Source organism: Peromyscus californicus, unplaced genomic scaffold (genome assembly GCF_007827085.1).
Source record: "Peromyscus californicus insignis strain IS unplaced genomic scaffold, ASM782708v3 Scaffold_23__1_contigs__length_62951481, whole genome shotgun sequence".
NCBI lineage: Eukaryota > Metazoa > Chordata > Mammalia > Rodentia > Cricetidae > Peromyscus > Peromyscus californicus.
In genome coordinates, this window is record NW_026294534.1 from 19663362 (window position 1) to 19686959 (window position 23598).

General features: G+C 49.8%; 1 protein-coding gene across 1 annotated transcript; it reads left to right on the forward strand.

Moving 5' to 3' along the window:
• The first annotated feature begins 5541 nt into the window (after positions 1–5541).
• Positions 5542–22498, forward strand: Eif4ebp1 (eukaryotic translation initiation factor 4E binding protein 1). The gene is made up of 3 exons (XM_052751932.1): positions 5542–5768; positions 20012–20191; positions 22082–22498. The coding sequence occupies exons 1-3, from the start codon at positions 5627–5629 to the stop codon at positions 22111–22113; spliced, it is 354 nt and encodes a 117-aa protein (XP_052607892.1). The 5' UTR covers positions 5542–5626; the 3' UTR covers positions 22114–22498.
• Positions 22499–23598: the final 1100 nt, after the last annotated feature.

Genomic DNA, 23598 nt, shown 5'->3' on the forward strand with positions numbered 1-23598 from the left:
CTGTCCTGTATCCCTGATTATACTCAGCGGTTGCTTCCCAAATTATTACTCAGAGGCTTATATTAATTACACATGCTTGGCTGATGACTCAGGCTTATTACTAGCTAGCTCTTACATTTAAATTAACCCATATTTCTTATCTATGCTTTGCCACGTGGTTTGTGCCTTGTTACCTCATTTTCTACAGGTCTTGCTTCCCTGGCGCCTGGCTGGCTTCTGCCCTGACTCCACCCTTCTTCATCTGCTTCTTCAGTTTGATTGTACTGCCTAACCTTATTCTGCCTCGCCATTGGCCAAACAGCTTTATTATCAACCAATGAGAACACCGCATATTCACAGCGTACAGGATCCCACAGCACTATCTCAAGAAACCAAAACAACAAAACCCCCTTGAGCTAAAGATTTCACAGGCTCCTTGCTACGATTCAGCATTCCATAGTTTAGAACTCACTGGAGTGGTGGTTAAGTCTGTGTCTTCATACTAAGGGAGGTATGGAGATATTTGACCTTGGGTTTTGGCCATGGGTGGACTAACCCACACCCTCAACTCACATCTCATTTTCCTTCTGTGTGAAATGAGGGTAATGTTGACTTGAGCGGTGTGGTGCCCCTGTGAGGGCTCTGTCAGCTTCAAGACTTTCACAGTGTGGGGGCTGGAGGGCTTCAGTAAACGCTCCTTTCTTTTCTCGGTTACACGTGGTGTCACGATGCCAAAGCCATGATTATAGTTTGCATCATGTTTAAAGAGAAGGCAGAAAGAAACGGATTTGCCTCTGAGCGGTAGTGGTAACCCCTAAACGGATGCCCATTGACCTCAGGTAGGTGCTGTGAGAGCCACAGAGAGTGACCAAACACATGCTCCTTGACCCTAGGAACAGTTCTATGATATCATGAAACACATGTTTGTCTTTGTCCAGTGTCCTATCATACAGTTCCTTAAACCCCTGGACTCTAGGAATAATAAATTAGTATGCAAGACACTATTGGCTTGATTAAGGCTCATTCCACAAATGGAATGCGTGCCTGGTGCTGTTAACTGGGCCCAGAACCTGTGGCTGAGTAGGTAATAGGACCCAGGGGAAAACTTACTATTTTACTATCCTGTTAAACGAACATAGTATTAAACTGCCCCTAAATATGAATAGATTTATACCATAGATTAGGACAGCTTCTCATCAGAGAAGCTTCTTTTTGCAGTGGATGGTGATTGACACAGAGCTATACAACCGGTCAGTGGGCAGAGAATAAGAGATTGTAGCTCAGGTGTGGAGGTGTGCATTTTTAATCCCAGCACTCCAGGGGTAGAAGCAGGCAGATCTCCATGTGTTCATGGCTAACCTGGTCTACATAGTGTTATCTCCAGGCCAACCAAGACTGCATAGGGAGACTTTGTCTCAAAAACAGCAGTAGCAGCAGCAGCAGCAGCAGCAGCAGCAGCAGCAGCAACAACAACAACAACAAGAAGACTGGACAGACAGACAGGTAACAGAGATTGAAGAGTGCTTGGCCCTAAGGCTCAGGGATCATCAAGGAGTAGGGTGGGAAGACCGAAAGAGCCAGACATAGGGGACAACTGCTGTGAAACAGCATTTTCTGGACATCACAGACCTATGCACATACTGGTAGTACTCTGTGGGTTTAAAAAAAGAAACAGAAATTTGGGAGGGAAAGTAGTGGTGGGGATATGGGAGGACTTGGAGGGGAGGGGCTAGTGGTGGGTTTGATCAAAAACATATTATATGCATATGTAAAGTAAAAAAAAAAAACCTATTAGCTCAGTCAGGGGATGTCCCTAGACAGCTTTAGGATAGGGTCACTCGTAAGACTCAGACATGATCAGAAGGCTGAGACTTCCAGCTTCATCTTCAACTTTCAGGGAAGGGACAAAGGCTAGAGATTTACTTGACTATCAACGGCCTACACTGTAATCAATCATGCCTAGGTAAGGAAGCCTCCACAGCCTCCCAAAAGGACAGAAGGGAGGGGAAGGAGAATCCTGGTAGCTGAACATGTTGTCATCATGCCTGGAGGGTGGCACGACCAGATGCTGTGTGACTCCCTGGGGAGATGTGAACATCTATTCACAAATGGCAGGCCATAGGAATGATTCCACCTATTTCTACCATCACAAAGCAATGGGTTTCTTAAGGTTACTTACAGGAGCATGGATGACTCAAAGCAAATGTGTCACCGAAAAGCCCGTCCAGTATGATGACTCATGAAGGCTCCATCCCTTGAGATCTGTGAATAACTTGCAGGCTGCTCTACCAGAGACTTCCCTCTCCCAAGTAGCTGCTTACTGTTTAGATAACCTTGGGGGAGGGGCTGCCTTTGTCTTGTGACTTTCTAACTTCTTAGTCTTTTGAAACTTCCTGAGTCCAGTAAGTTTAATTTATTTTCTGAGTTACATGAGCCTCCCTTCTCCCTTCAACAGAGAATGTTTCAACTGGAGGCAAAGAGTTACACAACACTAGAAAGGTGGGAAATTTTCTCCCATGCCTGGCCCTGGGCATCTTCCAGTCAGACTGTTTACTGCAGAGTTAGAATGTTCTTCATAATGAACCAGGGAGTGTAATTGAGGCTCTTTCCTGAGATCTAGGAACTGCTAAGGGCAAAGTATTCAAGCCGGAGGAGCAGTTGTGGGAATTCAACGGATAACCAGCACTTCCAAACACACAGGACACTGTCTCCTCTTGTGACTGGCATCTGGAAGCTGTGACTACAACCTCAAGTCGGCCGGTCTGACACTGTCTGTAGGGAGGCAGGGTCAGACTAGATCCGGGAGAGTCTATGCAGTGGGATCACTTGGCTCTTGTGAGAAATCTTCACTTCCACATCTGATGTGAGAAGTGTTGGCTTGACCATGTCTGTGAGGGGGTCTTTCTCTCTCAACACCTCTTTTAGACAGGGTCATATGGCCCAGGCTGCACATGCTGTGCTGTGTAGCCCAAGATAACCTTAAACTCCTGGTCTTCCTGCTTCCACCTCCTGAGTACTGGGAGAACCCACGTCAGCCACCATGCCAGCTTCTTAGAGCCATTAAAACTTCTTTTACACTTATTTATTTTATGCAAGTAAACACATGTTATGGTGCTCACGTAGAGGGAAGAGGACGTTTTGTGGGAATCTGTTCTCTCCTTCCACCACGTGGGTTCTAGGGATGGAATTCAGGTCATTAGATTTGGCAATGAGTACCTTTATCTGCTTGGCCATCTCAACCCCTACATTCTTTTATATTCAATTAAAAGACGTGATATGAATGAGTTCCTGCTCTGAAAGAGGCAGAAATCACCATAGGCAAAATGGGTCTGCAAGAAACAGAACTCAGCAGGGAATTTGTAAAAAAGCTATAAAATGGCCATGCTCAGTGTCCTTGGAGGAGAGAAGCTAACTGAAGACCCGAGGGCTACTTAATGGAACTACCAAGGCTGGGGCCTCAGGCCCAGGGCCCTCTTCGCTGTGGTTGAAGGCTTGTTAGTAATCATCTTTATCTCCTAAACCTCCCCAAGTGCCTTATCCTTAGGGGTGGCTGTCTTAGCCAGTGTTCTGTTGCTGTGAAGAGACATCATGACCACAGCAACTCTTATAAAAGAAAGCATTTAGTTGAGGTTTAGTCCACTGTCATTATGGCAGGAAGCACGGCATCAGGCAGGCAGACTGCATGATGCTGGAGAAGTAGCTGAGAGCTCTCTACATCTGGATCCGCAGGCAGCAGGAAGAGAGAGAGACACTGGGCCTGACTTGGGCTTCTGAAACCTCAAAGCCCACTCCCAGTGACGTACCCCCTCCAACGAGGCTATACCTCCTCCATCAAGGCCACACCTCCTAATCCTTCTCAAGGAGTCCCACTCTCTGATGACTAATCATTCCAATATATGAGCCTATGGGGCCATTCATTCTTCTTCAAACCACCACAGTAGCTGTCTTTGTGCAAGGGACTATGGGGCTTCTGATGAGGACCCAAGAGGGCCCAAGCTTAGATGTCTCCAGTCTTTCAGTTCCTTTGTGGACATTAGACGCCCTTCCTCCCTACTTCTTTCTAAAATGGAGACAGGGTCTTATCTACAGATTCATAGCTGAGGATGGCCTTGAACATCTGTCTGGTCCTCCTAGCCTCACCTCCTGAGTACTGGGATTACGAGTTTACAAAGTCCCACCACATTCAGGGTTTGTGTGATGCCTGTGATTTAACGCAGAACTTAGTACATACTAGCTAAATTGTCTCCCAACAACACCCCCCCACAATCTCCTCAGGTTTGTTTTTTTTTTTTTTTTTTTTCACTTTTTGAGATAGAATCTCACATTGTCTGGCCCAGCCCGGGCCTCAGACTCTCAGTAACTATGCCTGGCCTCAACTTTGCCGTAATCCTCTTGCCTTAGATTCTCCAGTATTAGGACTATGTGAGCTAACCACGCCCAGCTCAAGCCTTCTGTTTTGTTGGAGACAGGGTCCTGCTGTGTAGCATAGGCTAGGACGCTGGATCCTCCTGCCTCAGCCTCCTCCCAATTGCTGGGACAAGTGTGTGGTACCATACCTGGCTTGAATGTTGAGCTGTATAAGCAGGGCCCTCCCTGGAATCTTGGTTCTGGGAAATCTAGGGTCACTAGGGGAACCAAACAGAGGCAAAAGCAAGACTCCTTTCAAAATGCTTCTCCCAAAGGGAGGTGGCCCAGGGTGTTCTCAAGCGTGGACAGAGACAGACTCGCATTCATTCAACAGTATTACCTCAGCGGTGTGATCTTGTGCTTTTTCTGAACTTCAGTTTTCTGCTATTTATGTTGTTGTTGTTGTGTGTTTGCTTGCTTTGCTTTGTGGAGATGGAGTCCCACTAAGTCGCCTGGGCTGTCCTGTCACGCGTGATTCTCCTAGGGTTTCAGCCTCCCCAGTGCTGGGGTTACTGGCGTTCCCTACCACGTGGAGATTGACACAGACTCTCCATCCTGTCAGACGTGACAATCCTCCTGACTTTTCCTGTCCCCTCCTACCAGACAAAGAGTAGACTCCAATTCGAGGACTGTTGGGGAAACGTCTTGGACCAACTGTCCAGTCCTCCCCAGCCCATCCTCTACGGAGGTCCCATCCTGCCCATTCCACATCAGATTTATATTCAGTTCCCAGCTGGTTGGCTCGTTCCCTCTTACTCTTCCACCAGGAATGTGCATTGTTCAGCCACTGCTCTGACTCCTACCGCACAGTGAAAACTAAAGAAACGTTAAGAGGGGCGAAGGATCAGCCCACCCTTTCTTTCTTCTTAGAGGAAAGGCTAGGGATCGAGGGATCACATCCTAATATAGAAAGCAGGCCGTCTAGGGCACTGAGAACGCTGTCACCAAATCGGAGAGCTTCTCCCCCCGTCACCCCTATATAGTTCTTCCCAGTGCCTCGGGGAGGGACCCCGCAATCCAAGGGGCCAACTCTGGGGTTCCCGCGCTGGAGAGGGCAAAAACGGTCTAGGTCAGCAACTGGGAACCACTTGCAGGCAGCGGGCCGGAGCTGGGTGGGGCCGGGCGGACCGCAAGGCTCAGGAGGCGTGGAGCCCAGGCGGAAGGGGCGGGCCGGGCACGAGAAGGGCTGGGCCGAGGTGTCGCGGGGCTGCTGGAGGGTCGTGGGTGGCACGGAGGAGACATGTCGGGGGGCAGCAGCTGCAGCCAGACGCCCAGCCGGGCCATCCCCACTCGCCGCGTAGCCCTCGGCGACGGCGTGCAGCTCCCGCCCGGGGACTACAGCACCACCCCGGGCGGCACGCTCTTCAGCACCACCCCGGGAGGTAAGGCGGCGGGGCCGGGGTCCCAGGCGACCTCCGGGGCAGGAGGGCACGCGGGCATCCGGGATCGATCGCACGTGCGACGGGGGTGGCGGCGCTCCCAGGGTTCCGTAGCTGGATAGAACGGACGAGGGGCTTCGGGAAGGCTCAGGAGGGTCACCACCGTCCGGGTTGCCCGCCTTCTGGGTGTAGCGGAGCGTGGTCTGGAGACGGGGGCTGCACACTGCCCGCTTTAGCTTTTTGCTAGGAGAGACAGCAGAGTGCCCGAGTACACAGATAGGCACTCTGCCAGGATCACCATGTGCTCAAGTGCGGCCTCTGTGGGTGTCAGGGCAGTCCTAGGGTGGGACTGGATTGGGGGTCTGGGTGGCCCTCGGAGCAGGGTAAGGGCCTGGCCTGGAGATTAAGTTTAGTTGATCTCCCTGGTAATAAATGACGCCTGCACACTTTTTTTTTTAAACCTTCCCGGGCAACCCTCGTTTTGCGTTGGACATTTGCTCATTAATGGAAGTTGGGCGTTGAGGGTGCTCCCTGCCCCAGAATCCCGTCTGGGCTACCTGTGGCATGCAGCCGATTTACAGAGTGAGGTCTCTAGGCAGGGGCCTGGCGCCGCGTCTGTCCGGGGTTGTGCAGAACAACACGTTCCTCGGGTCTAGGGGGCAGGGCACAGCGCTGAGTTCGCCCAAGTGGAGGAGGAAGAGGAAGCTGAGTTGGCGCGGGAGGGGGCCGGCCTCCGGGAACCGGGCATTCCCAGCTTGCCCCGGAGCCCTAGTAGAGGCGCTGATGAAACCTACAGGCCCGTTTGCATGATGAAATCCTCGTGGCTCACTACTTCCCTCCCATCCCTCAGCTGCTCCCACCCACTTTGCGCGTCTTCCCTCCCCGGTCTCCTCCCCCAAGCTTCTCCTCTTACAACTCACAAAAACAGGAGAGTTTCTGGCGCTACGCTGAACCTTGGGCTACTGCCGGCGCGGCCAGGCCAGGCCACGTGCCTATTTTCTCGGGCAGCTGTCCCTACACCAGGGTGCCCAGCCAGATCCCAGAACCAAGGCACCCACGAAGGGATCTTGGAGATTTGTGCCTCTGGGGCTTCCGAACACAGCACCAAGGCCCCGCTCCTCGAGCATGTGTCTGTTAATGCATTGTCACGCTGTGCTCCCAGACGCTGCAAGAAATAGCAACCAGGTAGAGTTGGGGGAAGGCGTTTTCCCTTTCATTAGAAATGGCCCAAGGACGGTGGTGGCACACGCCTTTAATCCCAGCACTCGGGAGGCAGAGCCAGGCGGATCTCTGTGAGTTCGAGGCCAGCCTGGACTACCAAGTGAGTTCCAGGAGAGGCGCAAAGCTACACAGAGAAACCCTGTCTCGAAAAAACAAAAACAAAAAGAAAAAGAAATGGCCCAAGGAGAAGTTCTCTGCAGGCTTCTGGCCTCCCTTTCCCCGAGTTCTCCATCCCTTCTGCCCTCTTCTGGTTCATGCTCCTGCACCCTTTCTTTGTCTTTTTCCGCAGAACTTTGTGTTGAGCACAAACTTCGCAGACAGTTGAGTCCTTTTAGGTGAAGTGTGAATCTGTTTTTAATTTTTTTTTTTTTTTTTTTTTTTTTTGGTTTTTCGAGACAGGGTTTCTCTGTGTAGCTTTGCGCCTTTTCCTGGAACTCACTTGGTAGCCCAGGCTGGCCTCGAACTCACAGAGATCCACCTGGCTCTGCCTCCCGAGTGCTGGGATTAAAGGCGTGCGCCACCACCGCCCGGCTGTTTTTAATTTTTTTTTTTTTTTTTTTTTTGGTTTTTCGAGACAGGGTTTCTCTGTGTAGCTTTGCGCCTCTCCTGGAACTCACTTGGTAGCCCAGGCTGGCCTCGAACTCACAGAGATCCGCCTGGCTCTGCCTCCCGAGTGCTGGGATTAAAGGCTGTTTTTAATTTTTTAACTAGGCACGGAGGCAGGCCTCAAGGCTCAGGGAAACTTTTTTCTTGTCCCCCTGCCCTCCTTTTTCTGGATGGACAGGTTAGCTGAGTCCCAATAGCCAACAGTACTGTTTGTAAGGAAGATCCACTTCTCACTGTGGACTGGGAAGTGTCAAGGTTGGCAAACTGTGACGTCCCCAAAGCCAGCTGGCTCTTGTCAGGGTTCTTTTGCGGGGTGCACAAGTCCATAGCTTGAGGAAAGAGTTGCTCATTTCTGCCAAAGCCAACAAGCCTGTTCTTGAGCTGAGGAGCTGGATCTTCTTTCAAAGGCCACTCCTTCCAGGCTACCTCTGCTAGAGTGCGGAAGGTTGACCCATTGGCTCGAGTGCTTCTCGTTACTTAGGACCCCCCCCCCCCCCATTAAATACGGAGTTGGAGTTCAGAGGTCTACAGAGTGAGATCCAGGACAGCTAGGGCCACACAGAGATTCACCTGCCTTCCTAGTGCTGGGACTAATGGAGGGACTGGCCATCCAGTCTTTCTTACTGTCTCGGCTGTCGAAAACCTTTTGGATTATAATGGCTCTGACCTATTCTTCCTTGCGAATCCATCTAACGTTTGACTTTTCCTACATATATCAGGGGCTGGCTAGGAGATAATAAAGGTCAAGTTAATCGCCTTGAGATTTGCTCTGTCCTCCGGATGTGTAGGAGTATATAGCCGATAAGCTTGGAGCAGGACTGAGACATCTGCCTAACCGTTTTATGTATGATCGGGCCGCATTCCATTTTGAGGACTCAGGAATTCCAGGGGAAGGGGACCTGCGGCACCTGGGCACATGTTATTTGCCTTTTCAGATCTTCAGGAGTCTCTCGGGAAGTAGAGATTCCATCCGCGCATAAAGTCAGGCTTTCCTACCCACCTTGGCTTGTGACTGACTTGTCAGGGCAGTAAGTCCCTCCAGCTGAGGTGGCTTTGAAGCAGTTGTCTGGAGGCAAGGACACAGCAGGTGGCCCAGACCATCTCCCTTCCTGTGGGTCTCAGGTCGGTCGGTGGTCATTAACCCTCAGCTGGCTGACCCCACTGGTCTACCGTCAGGTCTTAGGTATCCAGAGAACCTAAGACATTTCTGAAGGGAGTGTCCAGCATTAATATTTGAACCTGCGAGTCTTGAAGATGGTCAGCAATCCCCTAGACAGAATCTTCTAGTGAGTGCCCAGGATGGATGTTTGACCTCTAACCTACAGAAGTTGTTGGGGTGCTCATACCGGTTAGTACCTGGGCGAGGTTAGTCAGGCAAGCAGGTAGGGTGGCAGATGGTCATGACATTGTTTTGTTAAGCCAACAGTAGTGCTGTGTGTGCATATAGTGGTGCACACCTTTAATCCCAGCACTGGAGGGGGGCGGGCAGAGGCAAGTGGATCTCTGTGAGTTGGAAGCCAGCCTGGTCTACATAGTGAGTTCCAGGTCAGTCAGAGCCACACAGTGAGACCCTGTCTTAAAAAAAAAAAGTCTGTCTAGGAAGCTTGACCTTAAAGTGGCTGCCAAGTGTTTTAGCCCTGGTAGTGATGGGAAGAGGGGGAGGTGGCTTGGCACTGAGTCTTGATGCCCTCGTGTCTTGATGCCCTGAGGTCTCAGTCACATAGAGGGGAGACGTCACCGTTGAGGGTTAAGGGCAGAATGAGAGGGGATATCCAGGCAGTAAAGGAGATAGAAAAGTGGTCCTCAGCGCACACTCGTCAGGGCTTCCTTTTAAAGTGTTTGAAACGTTATACATTAGGTTCCAGAACATACTGCTGAATTTGGAGGAGGCCGGGGTAGAGCACTCCAAACTCCCCTCGGATCCTCTCGGGTTTTAAGACGCTCAAGAGGCTCGCACTCCATCCAGACTCGGAAGATGGTCTGACTTGGAGGGCTGGCATGGCTCGCTAGACAGGTGAAGATTTAGCTGAAATAGAATACAAACGTGGGCCTGAAGAGAAGATGGCTCAGGGGTTAAAAAGTGCTTGCTGCTCTTGGAACGGACTGCCCTTCGGCACCTACAGGGTACTCCAGGACCCCTGACCACCATGATTCTAGCTGGAGGCATGCCCTCTTCTGGCTTCCACAGGAACCTTCCCCCAAATAAAAACAAAAGCTTGGCGGCTTGGAGGTAAACTCAGGGACAGCGTCACTGCTAGCTGTGAGTGAGGCCTTAAGTTCTGTACGTAACATCCCAAAGAATGGAGGGGGAGGGTAGGAGGGACGCAGCGGGGTGAGTATCCAGTGTGAGACGGAATGGATATGTTGGGAGTTAGGGGAGATAGATGTTTGGCACAGACTCTCAGTTGTGAGAGCGACAAGTTCCAGGGATGTGGTCATCAGTGGCTATGATTAACCCTGCAGTGTTTACTAGAAATTAGCTAAGAGCAACCTTTACACAAACACACACATCCGTGACATATGCTAATTTATTTGTGGGAGTTATCGCATGTTTCCTCGAGTGATACCAGATCCTTTCGTATGCTTTTGACTAGGTACTTCTCCCTGTCTCCCTCCCCTCCCCTCCCCCATCTCTTCCACTCCCCCCCTCTTTCTTTCTCCCTCCTCTTAAGATAGGATCTTACTGTATTGCCCAGGCTGGCCTCAAACTGTTGATCCTCCTGCCTCAGTCTCTCGAGGGCTGAGATTATGTGCCATCCAGCTTGAATGTATGTAATTTTTATTTGCTGGTTGTCTTTAATAATTCAGTAAGGCTCGAGGGGGACATGTTTCTAAGAATCCAAGGCACATCTCTAGAATGAAGTGATGTGACAGATCTCCCACTCTCCAGCCCTAGAACTCATAGTAATTCTACCTTGTAGTTTTGTAGATTGACCCAAGGGCCACAGAACATGTTTGCTATCCAAAAGAGAACTCTTCTCCTTGATAAATAACAGTCTAATTAGGTGAGCTTCTAGATTTCAGTGGCCTTTGGAGGTTGCATTTTTTTTTTTTCAATATCCTCCCAAAGTGGCAGGTATTCATTATTTGAAAGATGAGTTTGTTTCTCCTCCATCGTAACAGCAAAAGTCATTACCGATTTTGGTGACGGGAGGCAGGTATGGGTGGTGATGTTTTTCATCTCATTTATGGGTGTAAAGTACTGAAACATTTTTCCAAGTGAGCCTTTATGTGATGTTCTTGAAGATGAATTAGAAGGGAATAACAATATTGAAAAGGATTGCTTAGGGTGACAGTTTCTTTTTTTTTCTTCCTCTTAATGTTCATTTGTGCGTACGCATCCCCATATGTTCAGGCACACAAACAAAAACATCCGTTACTTTCTGGTCCGATTCTTCCCGCCAGCTGTCTTTCTCCGTGGTGAATCACAGCCATGAGTCTGTTGACAGGCTCGTTCCTCGGGTTAGACAGGATGTTCTTCCAGAGCAGTCCTTGTGTCCCCGGGATCTAATGCCAGGTTCGGTGTTCAGGAGGTGACAAGTTGTGCTTGGGCGTGGCTTTAGTGTACAGTCCTCGCCTAGCATGGGTGATGCCCTGGGCTGATCTTTGACCTAGAAAAAAGACGACAGTGCAGGGGCCAGAAGGAAGCCTAGGACAGAAATGAAGCGTTTCCCTTAGGGATGTCTAGGTTTTTTTCCCCCAGGCCTGGGTCTCCACTGGGTCTCCAGGGTGGAGATGGCTGTACTGGGTAGCCACTGATTTTTAACAAGCCGTCCCAAACTCAGTAACTTAATGTACTGGATAGCTGCTGACTTAACAAGCTGTCCCCAAACTCAGTAACTTAAACAACAGTTTATTGCTCATGTCTGTTCTTTGTGGGTTTTGGTAGAGGTGACGCAGCCGCAGCTGGATCGCCCTGGGCTGCAAGGTCCAAGGTGGCCTTATCCACGTGTGGGAGGCCTTGCCCTTGGTGGGAGGCTGGGATTGCCCTCTTGGGGCTCAAATCATTTAGTTTAGCTTGAACTTAGGAACGCAACAGATAATAGCAAGGCCACCTAGGGCATAGGCGTGGAAGCCTTGTCACATCTCTTAAAAAGTACTCTTGTTCTTGGAGGCAGTCCAGCTTCAAGAGAGGATGGCCTTTTTGATTTTGAGACAGGATCTCTTTGCAGCCTGGCCAGATGGCCTCAAATTTGAGGATGGCCTTAAACTACTTCTCAAGTGTATGAACCACTGTTTTTTTCCCCCTGCTTCCTCTGAATGTCAGGTTCTAGGAACATTATTTTGCAGAGCTCATACTCACTGCCCAACTCACCACTCCCATTAAAACTTGAAAGGCCTGGGTTTTCTGGGCACTAGCAATTGGCTTGCGTCCGATGTGCCCAGCAGTCCAAAGTGAGGATGAGAATACAGGAGGATTCAGTCTGTTTAGAGCTTTGGTTTGGCAAACATATAGTGGGAAGGTTAAAGAGCAGGTTTCTTAGCTGGCTGTGGTGTCACATGCCTGTGATACCAGTACTCTGGAGACGGAGACGGGAGGATCAGATGTTCAAGGCCAGTGTGGGTGGTCTGAATGACAGTGGCCCCCATAGACTCATATATTTGATTGATTGGTCCCTAGTTGGTGGAACTGTGTGGGAAGGATCAGGAGGTGTGATCTTGTTGGGGGAGATGTGTCACTGGGGGTAGGCTTTGAGGCTTCCAAAGCCCATGCCATTCCCAGTTAGCTCTTACTGTCTCATACTGGTAGATAAGTATGAAAGCTCTCAGCTACTGCCCCATCCAGCACCATGCCTACCTACCTGCCACCATACTTCCTGCCGTGATGGAAGGACTCTAAGCCCCAAATTAAATGCTTGATAAGTTATCTTGGTTGTGGTATCTCCAGAAAAGTAACTAAGTCAGTCAGTCAGCCTCAGCCACATACTAAGTTGGAGGGTGGACTGGGCTACATGAGACCCTGTCACAAAACAAACAGATGAACAAAACAGACGTCCTTATTTAAAATAGAGAATGTGCGCTTGGCTTGGAGCTGTACCTCAGTAGAAGAACAAGTGTGTATGAAGCCCTGGGTTTAATTCCAGGCACTGAAAAAGGGAAAGTCCAACCAGTCTGTGTTAGCTCGCTACAGCTGCCATGTGAAAATACTGCCAGTGAGGTGGCTTGAGGGGCAGTGAGACTTCTGTTTTCTCCCTGTTGGTCACTGCAAGTCTAAGATGATAGTGAGGTCGCTTCTTCGGAGGCCTTTCTTCTTGGCCTGCAGATGGCTGCCTTCTCTCTTGTCGTCTTGGAGTCTTCCATCTGTGGGAGTGCATAGATTTCCACTTCTTTCAGTGAGACTGGATCCGGATCCACTCCAAGGGCCTCGTATTGACCCTCCTCAGAAAGACTCCTCCAAAGGCCATATTCTGAGGTGCGTGCGCTTGCTAGGCAAGCACTCTATCACTGAGCTAAACCCCCAACCCCTTGGGGCTTAGGCTTCAACACATGGGTTTGGAGGAATACAGTAGAGTCCCTAACAGCTTCCACCCGTTCCCACCGGGGCAGCAGCATTTGCTGTTTGTTTTGGGAGACCCTGGAAGGGCAGGGCACTCACTCTTGGTAATGACTTGTGATATCCACACTCCTCACAAGCACATTTTGAACTGTTTGAGGAGAGGTCAGGAAAGAGGAAGGTATTTGACCGGCCTTAGAGTCAATTCAACCGTTTTGTTCTAAAGGTCTTTGTGAAAGCCTTATCCTTGTCAGAGCCCCCAGCTGATTTCCTGTGTTCAGTATCTGGTAGCTTCATTAGATACCTGACCTCTGAGAAATATCATTATTTGGTTCTCTCTCTCTCTCTCTCTCTCTCTCTCTCTCTCTCTCTTTTTGGCTCAAGTTGGCCTTGAAAACTCACTTTGTAGGGAAAAATGACATCACATTGCTGATCCTCCTGCCTCTACCTCTCTCCAGTGCTGGGGTTATAGGTATGTGTCACCATGCTTCACTTCCTATTCCTTCATCAAAGTCTTTCCCCCTAGCCAGTTTCCTGCTTGCTTAAGGGACTGCCCAGCGAGAAAGGCTCTTCCTATACATAAGCACGTCTCACTTACTTTGTTGTGTTTGTGTGTTTTGTTTTTTTTTTTGTCAAGACAGGGTTTCTCTGTGTAGCTTTGCGCCTTTCTTGGATCTCGCTCTGTAGACCAGGCTGGCCTCGAACTCACAGAGATCTGCCTGGCTTTGCCCTCCCCCCTCCCACCCCTCCACCCCCAGTGCTGGGATTAAAGGCGTGTGCCACCACTGCCTGGCTACTTACCTTATATGTGTAGACGTGCAGGCAAGGAGGGAAGAGGGACATAGGTGTCTGCCTAGACCCAAGGGGGTCTTTATAGTTGTCTCTAGGTCGCCCAGAACTTTTGTGCAAAGCTCTCTTTTAAAAACCACGCAAAACATTTGACACTTAGGCTGCTGCGTTCTGTCTAAGCATTGTGTCCCTGTCTCTGCTATGAACCCCACCCTTCCCTGGGGTGTTGTCATAGGAATTCTATCCTGTACTTCCCCTAAACCTCCAGTCTTGTGTTCCAGGGGGAAAGCATGCTCCTGTGAGGGATGCCGAGGGAAGGGTGGCCACGTGGCTCAGTTTTCGGAAGTCACAGCCGGTAGCAGAATGTGGGAACCTTAGAAAGGACAAGAACTCAAAGCAAGGGTCTTGTCCGGGGAACGAATAACCTTGTTCTGGACACAGATTTAAAAACCTAAGTAAAAGCTCGGTGACCTCTTAATATTCTCAGGGGGAGAACATTGGCAGAGGGGTGGCTATCTTTTTTTTTTTTTTTTTTTTTTTTTTTGAGACAGAGACTCATGTATGCTGTGTGGCGGAGGCTAGTCTTGAAGTTCTAATTCTTCTCCTGCCCACATCTCCCAAGTGCTGGGATGCTGGGATAATGTCCAGCCATTTATTTATTTGTTTATTTACTTATGAAACAGGGTCTCTACATAGCCCTGGCTGTCTTGGAACACACTTGTGGATTGCCTCTGCCTCCCTAGTGCTGGTATTAGAGCATGCACCACCATGCCTGGCTTATTTTTATTTATTTTTTGGTTCACCAGGGCCTTGACCATGTAAGGCGGATGTTCTTTCATTGAGCTGTTACCCCAGCTCTCAGGAATATTGGCTCATGTGTTGTTTAGGCTCCATGATACTCCTTTAGGTGTGAGTTTTCCGTTACCTTTTTCATGTGGTTCAGAAAGATCCGAGACCCAGAAATGGAGGTTTTTAGGTAGTGATTCCCAGTTTAAGCCCAGGACTTCTGCCTCCAGGTCCCATGTCGTTTGCACATTAAGGGCCTGCCAATAATGAGATCCTAAAAATAGATGGTGATGGCTAGTGCTTTAAATATAGCGTCAGCTCCAGCCCCGTGTGGCTCCTCCGGTTGACAGGTGAGAAAACTAGGTCCCTGGGGAATGCCTCCTTACTTGTGTGTCCAGGAAAACTGGCATCGGTGTTAAACCATGACTTTAGTAAGGACTTTATCTATGTTTTGTGCATTCCTGGAACTTAAGGTCCTAAAGGCTACCAACCGTACTAAATTCACGATCATTCTCATGTTCTGTGTGTCTGAGAGAGATGGAGGATGCCCACCCATTCCCGCCCCCACACTGCCCCTCACACATTCCTCCTGCTGTGTTCCCACTGTGGCTTTGAAATTGTGTCCTGCTATGGATGGGACTGAGCAACTGGGGCAGCTTGATACCTTAAACCTTTTTATTTATTCTTTGTGCCTTTCACATCATGCCTCCTGATCCCACCCATCTCCCGCCCCACCCCCAAATAAAACAAAATAAAATTTAAGAGAAAAAGAGGAGGGGAAAAAAAAAGGAAGAAGGGGAAAATCTTGTCACGGAAGCTGCAATGTGACACAGTGAGTCACACAGTAAACCCCTTTATCCATATATTTCTACATGTAGGCATTGATCACAAAGAATCATTCATTGGTCTAGTTTGAGGCCCCTGGTCTCTGCTGCTGGGCCCTCACTGGGCCTCTTCCTAGACACATCCCCTTGATGCCCTGTGTCGTGGAAATCCTGCAGCCCTGGGTCCACAGGACTGACACCCCTGCTTCAGCAGATCATACGTGGGGTGGATGTTGGGGTGGGCCAACACATAACTCTGGTTCTGGGCCTGGGTAGTTGCAGGGTTGATCAGTCCACCAGCTCTCCCCTGTCTTCACCACTGAGGTGGGTTCTCCAGCATTGCCCAGGCTAGTTTATCCCTTGTAATGATTAGCAAGGGGTGGGGCCAGTTCCGATTTCAAGTCCTCTGGGTGGTTCTCCCACACCTATACCTCCAGGGCCAGCTCTCCTGTGTTGAGAAGGCGAGGTCGAGACAGCTGATGAAGGAACAGCTCTCCTGCTCTTATGACTTCGAGGTCAGCTCCCCTACCTGCCTCAGACATTGATGGGTGGGGTGGGGTGGGTGGGGGGACAGCATCTCTCCCCCACCCATGCCACCTCAAGATAGATGAGTAATGGGGACGGCTCTCCCATGCTCACAGCATCAGGGCTGCCTCATCCACACCTCAGCCAACAGGGTCAGCTCTGTTGTGCAGCCCAGGCAAGGTGTAGGGCCTGCTCTCCAGAGAGTTGCAGCTGGTGGGGTCAGGGACAGTTCGCCCCTCTGCCTCAGGCATTGATGGGTGGTGGGGAGGACATCTCTCTCCTGCCCATACCGCCACTAGACAGATGAGTAGTGGAGACAGCTTTCCCATGCTCACCACCTCGGGGCTGACTCACCCACACCTCTCCCCAACAGGGTTGGCTCTCACCTGAAATCTTAATGGACAGATAATTGCTAGTGTATGTGTGAGGGTTCCCTTGGGTGGGCCACTGTTCTAATCCACACCAGAAGTTGACGATGCCAACAGGCCCATTTTGAGGTCTTTGAGAGGTCACTGAGGCACAGGCCGAGAAAGTGGTACCTTGTCCACAGTCAGTGGAGCTAGGAAATGAGACAGGTGTGTTTCAGGACTCAGCTAGAAATAAAAGGTTACTCCACAGGCAGTTCGACACTGAACTTTGAACTCTCACCCCAGCACCCAGTAGGCGCTGGATTCCACCTACACAGCTGACTCACTGTGTGTGTGTGCTCTGTCCGCCGCTACATTTCTTTTTCTTTTTCTTCTTTTTTTTTTAAACTTTGCTTTTCTCATCACTGGGACCAAATCCCTGACAGAAACTTGAAACAGAAACATTTATTTTGGCTCCTGATTTCTGAGTTCAGTGCCCAGTCACTTGACTCATTGCCCTCGGGCAGAACGTCATGGCTGTAGGAGCATGTGGCAGAGGTGGGTCTTCACTGTAGGGTGGACCGGAAGCAGAGAGAAGGGAAAGGCTGGTGCTTTGCTGCCTTCCGAACCCTGAGCTGGTGCTGCGGGCATTGAGGGTGGGTCTGTCCTCGTTAGCCCTCCCTGGGCATGTCCTCACAGGCACTCCCACAGGTGTGCCTCCCCACGGCCCTACATCAGGACTCTCTTTTTACCTTTTGGAGACAGGGTCTCACTTTGTAGCCCTGGCTGTCCTGGAGCTTGCCACGTAGATCAGGCTGGCCTCGGGACTCCCAGAGATCTTTTGGCCTCTTCCTCCTGAGTTCAGGAAGTGCCACCACACCCCGTGATCAGGACTTATTAAACCGTTTTTGCTTGGCCTCTCCTAGTAGGAGTTTTTACACCATCCTAGGTGTGTAGGTGTATGAAATAGGTATGCAAATCAAACACTAACTGATACAATCATAAATCTATTGAAGGACAATTTTTTTTGCCATACATACAATTTCACTGTTTATTAAAGATGAAAGCAAGTTTGCCTACTGAGATGACTTGCTTGTTTGTGAAGAATGGTATCTTGGCTGAACGTTTCCCGCGGTAGGACATAAAGCATATTCAACGTTTTTTCAGTTAAGATCTCCATTTTGTCTTCATAATCATCTGCGGCGCACATTGTGTTGGTGAAATTGTCCTGTGCTCTTGGAACTGACTGATAAGCTGCCTGTAGAGTCAGGGTCACCCTCTCCTCTTTCAGACCCAAGTGTGTTTTATCTCACAGTCCTTGTCCTCCAAGGCACCTCGCCTAGATGCTCTCGCCCGTGTCACAGGAGGGAAGGGAAACAGCAGAGCAAACGTAGAGCGAAAATGCCCGTGGGAGCAGCCGGAAGGTCAACCACTGCCAACCAAGGTCTCCGTTGTTTACCCCCTGATATAAAAGTGCCTGCAGTGGGAGAGAGACGCTGGAAGTTCAGCCTTGGAACTCGATCGGGAACTCCAGCTGCCTGCCTCAACTTCCCTAGTCGTTTCCTGCTGGGTGGTGTTGTGAACATCCCGTTTGATGGTGTTTCCTCTGTCTGCTTTCTGTTCTTCCCCTGGGAGCCTCACCTGAGGGGACCACCAGCTAGCTGCCTTGCAGCCGATTTCTGCTGAATGTTTGGCTGATTTAATGATGTTTGTCTGTCTACCCATCTCTCTCTAAGCTGTTTATTCTTTTACTTTGGCTTACTATGTACTTATTTCAAACCAAGAGTATTCACAAAACCATCGTCCATGCCAAGAAAGCCGTTCGTTGAAATAAGTGGGGCAAGATGGCAGCAGCGTGTGTGTGTGTGTGTGTGTGTGTGTGTGTGTGTGTGTGTGTGTACATTTCAGAAGCTATTAGTAGTTCTGTCCTAACCCCAAGTCAAAATTCATTGAATTAAAAAATTATGTATCTATTGAGAGGGAGGAAGGTGGGCGGGGGAGAGATGGCGAGAGGGAATGGGTATGGCTATAGGTGTGGGTGTGGGTGTGGGTGGGTGCATACCTCAGCGTGCATATGGGTGTCAGAGGCAACTTGTGGGCATTGGCTCTCTCCTACCGTGTGGATTCCTGGTTTTGAACTCAGGTCGTCAGGCTTGGTGACAGCCATCTAGCCGGCCCTTAATTTATTTTTAGTATGTGTGGTCTATAACACTATACAATATGTAATCTACGACATGTATTCTCTGTTACGAAGCAAGTGGGCACCACTACTGCATTTTGAGAAACCAGATTCATTTGTCATCTGCAGAAGATAACTATAAATAGAAATGCAAAGACCGTTCTTAAATTCCAGCTGGATGCCATTGTCTACTGGAGGCTGGGAACCTGAGGCTTGGGCCTTGTTGAAAAGGAAGCATTCAGTATGTGCTGTTCAGGGGTTAAAAACAGACCACCGATGCCATGCTGCTGTGTTTGAGGCCATGGGAAACCGTGGATAAGTTCATCTGCTTACTCTCACCTCTTGCGTCTCCCATTGTCTTAGGGTTTCTGTTGCTGTGAAAAGACAATGTGACGATGACAACTCTTATAAAGGAAAACATTTAACTGGGGCTGGCTCAGTTTCAGAGGTTTAGCCCATTATCATCATGGAGGAAAGCATGGTGGTGTGTAGGTAGACATGGTGCTGGAGAAGGAGCTGAGAGTTCTACATTTTGATCTGTAGGCAGCAGAAGGAGACTGTGTCCCACACTGGGTGTAGCTTGAGCAGATGAGACCTCAAAGCTTGCCTCCACAGTGACACACTTCCTCCAACAAGGCACACCTCCTAATAGTGTCACTTTCTATGGGCCAAGCATTCAAACACATGGGTCTGTGGGGGCCATACCTATTCAAACCACCACACCCACAATGATCTTGCTCTACCTTGGGAAGTGCTCCCTTACATGGTGTTCAGGGAGCCGCGTGGGTGGAGGTAAAGGGTCCTGAGGATGGCTTACTGTTGGAGAATAGTTCACTGAGACTGGCCCTCCCTCTGGGGAATAAGACTACCTTGTGATAGGAGGTTGGGTAGAATGGGGATGGCCTTCATGTCAGCCCTTAGAGAGATGATGCAGGTAGATGTTGTGGAGGTTTGGAGACGGGCTCAGCCTGAGACCTTTTTGGGGTGGATTGAGTGTTTCATGTTTCTGCCAAGACTGGGCAGGGAGAAGTCTCCTGCTGGTGGGAGTGACCCACTGTCTTTCTGTTCCGGATGAGTCACCTACTGAGGTTCTGCAGGATAGGGTGATGTCATGACTACAAGGCTCCCCTTTTCTGTGGGATCTGCTTGTCATGGGTTATTGACAGGGGGAGCTGAGGGACTGTAGAGATGGCACAGGATGTTTAGAGCTCTGAGAAAATAGGCACATTTTGGTGGCCAGCAAGCACTCCTGTGAGGGAAGAGCACCCCAAGTGGTGTTGGGGTGGCCAGTGGAGCAGGGCTATGTGGCCAGGTTGGTCAGGTCCCTCAGTCAACCTTGCTGCCCCTTGGTCCAGGTTGTATACAAGAACCTGCTGCCTCTGCTGTGGCCACACTTCCAGGAAGTGGAAAAGGCAACAGGCAAAGGCTCCAGGTGACCTTACCAACCAGCCTCTTTATTACACCTCCGCCACCAGGAACCAGGATCATCTATGAGCGGAAATTCCTGATGGAGTGTCGGAACTCACCTGTGGCCAAAACACCCCCGAAGGACCTGCCAGCTATTCCTGGGGTCACTAGCCCAACCAGCGATGAGCCTTCTATGCAAGCCAGCCAGAGTCACCTGCACAGCAGCCCGGAAGATAAGCGGGCAGGTGGTGAGTACTGGGCCTGTCCAGGCTCTGCATTGGGAGGAGGATTGTCTGTCTTCTCTAGGGAGTCCAAGTTTCATGGAGGGGGCGATGGTGACTGTCCACCCTCTGAGGAGCAGCTGTGGGGAGCTGTAGATGTAATTCTAAACGGTTTTATTAAATACAAAACAGAGCCAAATGCAAAGTTAAAAGCCCAGAGATCAGAGAGCAGTAGCCAAAAGCTGAGACCACCTTCTCACCACCCAATGCCGCTGCCATCCTTCCCCTGAGAAAGAGAGCTACTTCCTGTGTGTCTGTCTTTTTATTGACTTTCTGTTCTGCCTTCTCATTGGTTGTAAACCCAACCACATGACCTCGTCACTGCCTGTCTATACAGACCTCCAGGTCTCTATGGTTGGTATTGAGATTAAAGGCGTGTGTCTCCATGCTGGTGGTGTCCTTGAGCACACAGAGATCTGCCTGTCATGTGATCGGGATTAAGGGCGTGTGCTGCCACTGCCAGACTTCTGCTAAATGGCTTGTTAGTAGCTCTGACCCCCAGGCAACTTTATTTATTAACATACAAATAAAATCACATTTCAGCACAAATAAAATATTACCATAGGGAGCCTAGAGGGTGGGGAGCAGAACTCCAGTTCGCTCCAGCTTGACCCCTTCAAAGCTCCAAGGACCCCAGGACAGCTGATCTGATGCATCAGGTAATGTAATTCATGAGGAACTCATATAAAATGACAGTGACTTTACACAGCACCTTTCATCAGCCTGCCCCTCTCTGTATAGTTGATCCCAAAGCACCACCGCACAGGTGCCATGCTTGGAGTACAGCCTCGATATATGTGTGGTGCTAGAGAGACAACTTATCAAAGACACGTGTACTTCCCCTCTAGGAAATTACATGTCTACAAGATAAACTCAGGTACCTCTTGGCAAGTTACTGGTCCTTCAGTGGCTTGTTGGTGAAGACAGGCAGACAATACCTCTATTGAAACTGAAGCTTTGACATTTATAGCCCAGGTCCTTCCTGGTTCCCACTCTTCCCCACAGTAATCAAAGCAGACACCCTGGCAGCCGCCTGTGGGGTGGGAACGTGTTCTTGTGGCAGAGCTCCTAGTTGGTCAGGGCTCCTGAGCTCTCTAATGTGTCAGCATGTCCCCATGACGATGCCCACATGTAAGCATGCCCACGTACCCTCAGTCTGAGGAATACCATCCCCCCCCCCCGACTTTTGACTCGGAAGGCAGTGTGCACCAGACTCAGACAGGGAGCTGCTGACAGTTCCCTGGCCCTGTGGGATGTGATTGCAGATTTCTCTGGGAAGCCAGCTGCCATGGTGGGGATGGAGGTGAGTAGCAATAGGAAGGTAGAGTTGACTCTGTGCAGAGAGCAGAGTGACAGGTGGTTCCCAAGCTACATGTGTGTTTCCCAAGCTACATGTGTGGTTCCCTGCCATGTGTTCAAGGATGGAGGGAGTCCTTGGTGATTGCACAATGACAGAAGATTAAGTTAGGCCACACCTGAAGTTGTCACCATGAACTGAAGGCTGTCATTTACCCTTGCTGGCACACCTTCCCTGCTCCTAGTTTCTGATGGTACTCCAGCTCTCCACCCCAAATAGTGGCCTGGTAGCCCCATACAGTGTCAGGATGGGGGTGCATAGTTTTAACTTTCCTTAAATGGACAAGAAACAAAGCTCCAGCCCTTGACCACGTATTAAAATTTGAGTTTACAGAAAATTCAGCACTCTCACCTCCCTTACGAGGAAGCCTAGTCAACTTTTCTCTTTGGCAGCATGCACGCCTCCATTGGATTTATGAGAATAACTCCCTGGCCTCTAAGCCTGGAGTGTGGTTCCATTTGCCCCTTGGTTATTGGCCCTCTTGTCTTTTCTCTCCATAGGTGAAGAGTCACAGTTTGAGATGGACATTTAAGGGACCAGCCATAGGATGGAGTGATGCTTCTGGGCCCCTGAGGCCCTTGGAAGGAGAGCCACAGCAGTCAGGCCTTACACCAGGCAGATATCGGGTGTGGGCCGCCGCCCAGCCCTGCTCCTCACTCTGCCTTCCATTTTGTGAATACCAGCACATACCTCCTTGTGCCTCTATTGACACCGAGCTGCTACTCCAGGGGAATGACTCACCCACACCCTGCGTCAAGTGCCAGGAAGCGGACACAGAGAAGCCCGTCGGAATGGTCGTCTGGCAATTCTAGCCCCAACCTCTGGAGCACACCCACCCTCTCCTTAGGTTGGGGTACCTGGGAAAGCTACCCTTCACTTATGAGAGGAAATAAAAGCCACCTTTACCCTAGGCCCAAGGTGGGGCCCTGTCTGAACTGTTTTCAACTTGAAGTGATAACACAGTCACTCTCTGGTCAGTGCTTACGGTGTACTTTCCTTTATGTTATCTCATGTGATTATCATACCAGGTCTCTAGGTAAGCAGGAGTCTGGCTGGAGATAAAGTAGTTCTCCACGGGACTGGGCTAGAGCTCTGCTGCTCTATAATTCTTGTTTTTAGCAGCAAGTATTACCTTTGTCCAGCTAGGTGGTGACCTTTCCCCTTGAGCCCGGGCTATTGTAGAGCCTTGGGTCCACAGGTGCCTACTCCTTGTCAATCATCTCTCTGTGTGTGCTGCCATGGGGGGATGCAGAGGAGATAATCTCTCTGCCCTAAGGACTTTATTGAAGTATACCATGTACCCATTAAAAAAGGTAGCATGAACAGATTGTATCCGGTTGGTTATCTGTGGTCCATGCAGGAGGAAACTTGGAGGAAATGGCGTAGCTGGGAATGAGAATGGGTAGAGGTGGGTACTGAGTGTTACAAAGGTCTTTGGGAGCCAAGATGATTAAGGGTGATGTCAAGGATCCCTTTATGGACACAGCAGATGCTTTTGTGTATGAATGTGACCTACCAGTTGTTAAAGAAGAGCCGTCTTTATGAGTCTTGACTGCTAGACTGAGTGGTATGCTGGGTGTCTCTCACTACAGGACCTGCTGAGGGGTGGGCATGCCCTTTGTAGGTTCTGGGATCATAGTGTTTGTTACCTTGCCATTTTGGGAGCAGCAGACCTCAGTGGTCAGATCTTTTGCTGGCCTTTTCTACAGCTGATTTGCAGCCCCTTGCAAAGGAAGCTGGAATCTGTGTGGTGGTATTTGGAAGGACACAGGGCTTTGGTGTGTTGACTGCATACATACTCCTCTTGTGTGTGGAATTACGAGGCCTGGGAGGGGCCCTTCCACCAGAGAAAAGGCAACAGAAATTCCTGCCATGTTAAATGAGAGGTTAAGTCCCATTCCCTATCTGTTAGCTTCCTAATAAACCATTTTCATTCCCCTGACATTTCACTAGAGGCCTTGCTCACCAGTCTGTGTGATCCAATGCAGTTCCCATTTTTTCAAGGTCAGTGTACATA